General features: G+C 41.0%; 1 protein-coding gene across 1 annotated transcript in view; it reads left to right on the forward strand.

The window, feature by feature from the left end:
• The window catches only part of cubn (cubilin (intrinsic factor-cobalamin receptor)), an 86,874-nt gene that overhangs the window by 74,744 nt on the left and 7,634 nt on the right, over positions 1 to 4,496 (forward strand). Inside the window, exons 58-60 of the mRNA XM_032510808.1 lie at positions 32 to 161; positions 1,113 to 1,330; positions 2,848 to 3,047. Coding sequence (XP_032366699.1) covers positions 32 to 161; positions 1,113 to 1,330; positions 2,848 to 3,047 — 548 coding nt within the window. The remainder of the gene's footprint in view (positions 1 to 31; positions 162 to 1,112; positions 1,331 to 2,847; positions 3,048 to 4,496) is intronic.

Genomic DNA, 4,496 nt, shown 5'->3' on the forward strand with positions numbered 1-4,496 from the left:
TGTGCGTGTGCGTGTGCGTGTGCGTGTGCAGCATGTGGTGGTTTCTTCAACAGCACCACAGGTACAGTGAGCAGTCCAGCGCTCTCCATGACCAACTACCACCACAACATCAACTGTACCTACCACATCATGGTCCGTGAAAACCGAATCATGGATCTCAAGTAAGACTGCGCTTTTTTTTTTTTTCCTTATTTGAACAAAAATATTCAACTCATAACATAAACACATCTATTTTTGTAAAAATGACAGACAGTATCTTTTGCATGTCATTTCAATCTAGCATTCATTGGTACTAATAAATCTATAAGCAATGTAAAGAGAGAACGGTAGGGCAGATATAGAAAGGAAGAAAGAGAGTAGTGTGAACATAATACTCTCATATTCTGCTGATTATTGCCATATTCTAGCATTATGTTCTTGCTAAGTCCACATAACCAAATCGAATTGATGCCAGCACATTTGTCACTTGAGCAAAACAATCCTGATGAAATTAGGAAAGTAATGTAAATGTAGTAATGTAATGTTTTCTTTTTTTTAATTATTTTTTGGGCATTTTAGGCCTTCATTTTCAAAAGACAGTTGAAGAGATGAAAGGGGGAATGACATGTAGCAAAGGGGCCGCAAGGCGGAGTCGTACTTGCGACTACTGCGCTGAGGCTCTATAAATAGGCGCCTGTTCTACCAGGTGAACTGCCCGGGCGCCCTGTACAACATAGTTTGAATTTTTTTTTTGTACTTTTTTTTAACACTAACATTTTTAAAAAATCAAAGCATTTCCTTGGACTCATGTTGTGTTCATACCGGCTGTGGAAATTGGCTTCACTTTGCGTTACTCGTGCAAGTTTTGCTCAAATTTAAATATTTGAGCACACACGGATTCGAGAATGATGCAAATTCCATGCGTTTGCGTCTATTATTGGTTTGGTATTTGCATCTTTGCATTAACTTTCACGTGGAACACAGCATTAGGCTGGATCAAGGTTGTACTGGACAGGCGCTCTTGTGACCACAGTTCTAACTGGTGTCTGAACTTGGGTATCAGGCTGTCAAAGAACTTTAAAATCTCCAGAGAACTAGTTCTTAAAAAAAAGTATCCTTTTCTCTATCCCTAGGTTTAACACCTTCCACCTGGAGGCTTCTTCTTCCTGTCAGTTTGACTATGTGGCAGTGTATGACGGACAGGACACCTTGGCGCCCTTGCTGGGGCGGTTCTGCGGTACGGTGCTTCCACCCGATCTGCGCTCCTCCACCAACCAGTTGTTCATCGTCTTCAAGACAGATGCGTCGGTGAATGGGATTGGTTGGAGGGCTACTTACAGTGAGACACTCGGTAGGTCAATGTTACTAAATGTGTGATGGAAGTTAAGGATGGAGTACCTATTTCCACTTGTTAGTAGGTCATGCATGCAAAAAAGCATCCAATAAACTAAATCTAAAACTAATTAGCTAATTAAACTAATGTTGACACCGGACCCTGCTATTAGACAGATAAACAAGCAGGACGTATCATAAGGTGTTTATGATTTCATTTGATATTGCTCTTTTGAAGGCACGGACCTGTCCAGTTGCTGTCTGATGCTCCACTGAAAAAGCATCCAAGACCCATTTCAGATAGATTGAATTCCAATTGTTCAAATCAATACGATGGTTCAATACGATCTATCCATGTGTTCTTTTATGGCTAGGTGTTGCCAGTGTCAGCCACTAGATGGCTCTCTTTGTTCAACAAAGGTTTGAAAGTAAATTGAATTACCGTAAAAACTAATAGCCGTTCCTTGAGCCTTTTTCTTTAAACCAAGAGCACCACTATGTGCTGTCAAGAGTGTTGGATTCAACCAATGGTTCTTGAAGTTTCATTTGGACTGCATTTTGGACTTCCCTAGCAGTTACTCTAAGTGCTTTTAGATAGTTCATTCATACACTGTGGCCGAGGCCACAAATTTACACTCATGGCTGCATCAGGGGCAACTTGGGGTTCAGTGTCTTGCCCAAGGACACTTGGGCAGGGGATCCAACCACCAACCTTCTGATTGGCAGGCAACCCATCTACCACTGAGCCACAGCCACCCAACATGTGTTTCCCACATGGTTTGTAATCAGTGTGACCTGGCCATGGAGACGTATGTACTACTGTATATGGTTAAGTGTATGAAATCACATCTAAATTTTATACAAGACACTTGACATTTCAGATTATTTGGAACATACTTCGCATATGGATGGACAGTAGTGATGGCCGAACAAAGCCTGGTCTTGATTTTCTGAGCCCACTAGATGGCGCTCTTTTCCACAAAGGGTCCAAAACACACTGATTTGCCAGATGCCTGAGCGCTATCTAGTTAGCTCAGAAAATAAAGACAGTGGTTCGCAAAGCTTCATTTGTCCATCACTACTTGTCGGTGATTGGCTGGAATGGTTTGTTGTATTTTGGTGCCTATCCTGTGCCTATAGTGTTTGTTGGACGACCCCTGTGTTGTCTCCTGAGACCGGGCTTGTTCGCACTGTATTCAGGGGGCTGGCAGCTAGCGGATCAAGGAGAGACGCCTACGATTTGAGACAAAAAGGAAACCATGCTGGAATAGGGCACCTTTAAATGCAGTTCCTTGAGCTTTTGTTTGTCTTTTTAACCAAGAGTGCCGGGGATTTGGATCAGAAAATTTAAAAAATGGTTCACGAAACTTCATGAGGCATTATTTGGCCATCACTATTGGACAGTGAAATGTGGATTATCGTTATAGTGAAAAGAAGTTTGTATCAACACTACAGAACTTGTTTACCATTGGATATAATTATATGAATGTATCATTTACTGCGTTTTAGTTTTGAAGAGTGTTTGTCTGCCTGCAGGTCCAGCACAGGGATGTGGTGGCTACCTGTCCACGCCCATGGGCATGTTTGGTTCTCCAGATCCAGACCTGGATGGGCGCTACGAGCCCAGGTTGAACTGCCTGTGGACCATTGAGATGCCAGTCAACAATGCCATCAACCTGACCTTCACTTCCTTTGACGTTGAGAACTCCGCTAATTGCCGCTACGACTATGTCAACGTAAGAGCCCCCGACCGTTGAAATATTAAAGGCAGATATAGATATATCATAGCTGACTATGACACCAGATATAGCTATTTTGTGACAATTCAAAAGAAATTATTTCCAACTGAAAAAATTCTTATCATACAATCAGGTGTCAATGACTGCAAAATTAGAGACTGCATAATGCTTAGTCAGTAGGTGTGAACTACTGATAACTAACAAATAGGGATGTAACGATGCATCAGGAAAGATTACAACTGGTTGAGATGAGAAATGAATTGAGATGCAATTATTAAACGGCCTATGGTCACTTAACATTACATAGCAGGGGGCGCTTGGGTAGCTCAGTTGGTAGAGCGCGCGCCCCAATGTGGGGGTTTATTCCTCAACGCAGAGGCCCAGGGTTCAAGTCCATACTGTGAATCTTTTTCTGAATTGAGAACCGTTTTTGAATCAAATCGTGACATTTTCTGAATCGTACACCCCTAACAGTGGGTAACGTTAGCCTAGCATTAATTAGCTAGCTCACAGCTGAAGTGTAAACAGTGTAAAGTGGGGCTGTATTTCAATGGAAAGGATTCCAACAGCGGGACGTACAACAGTCTGCAGCTAAAGACACTAGCTGCATTTTAGGACAGCATGGCCACTGCCGCTGTAAACAACAGAGACGAGACTTAATGGTACGTTCAAGTCCTCTTCTTCTTTTTTGTCGTTTAACAGCAAATGACTAATACAATAAGTTGTTGCTATAAGTTATTGTTATTGTATTTTAAATAAGTCACTAAAATCTGCCCACAATGAACAAGGCATTCTCTGTTTTATTATTGTCTGTTATTTAAGATAAATCAGTTTTAGTGTCCCTTTGGATAAGAGGACACATCTGTTTTACAGTTTTATATACCTACATATACTGCATATTAATAAAAAGGGCATTTTTTCTACAGCTTATTCTGTTCAAAACAGTTGTTAGAATTGTCAGTGACTTCCCCTGAGTAAACCCCCGCGCCCCTCCTTTGCAGAGGCCCGGGTTCGAATCCGACCTGCAGCCCTTTACTGCGTGCACCCCCCCCCTCGTCTATCCACTATCAAATAAATGGGAAAAAGACCCCCCTTAAAAATTGTATTGTGAACTTAAACTTGTTACATTTCCGCTAACTAATGATCATTTTGTTAGTAGTATTATGTAGTAGTATAGTGGTATTACGTTATTACGTTATTTCAACGTACAATCAGTTGTAGATTTGCAATTCATGATGCTACATTTAACCCTTGTGTTGTCCTCCCGGGTTAAAAAAGGGACACAAATTTGACATTTTTGTCCCTTTTTCAGACTTTTTTTTTAGTTTTCATTAACACCATCTTACTACCACTAGTTTTACTACTTTTTGGAATTCACGGTCAATAACACTCATTTACATAGAATGCCTAGTATTTGGGTTAAAAAAACAGAAATTATGAATTATT

This window comes from Etheostoma spectabile, unplaced genomic scaffold (assembly GCF_008692095.1).
Source record: "Etheostoma spectabile isolate EspeVRDwgs_2016 unplaced genomic scaffold, UIUC_Espe_1.0 scaffold272, whole genome shotgun sequence".
In the NCBI taxonomy this organism is placed as follows: Eukaryota; Metazoa; Chordata; class Actinopteri; order Perciformes; family Percidae; genus Etheostoma; species Etheostoma spectabile.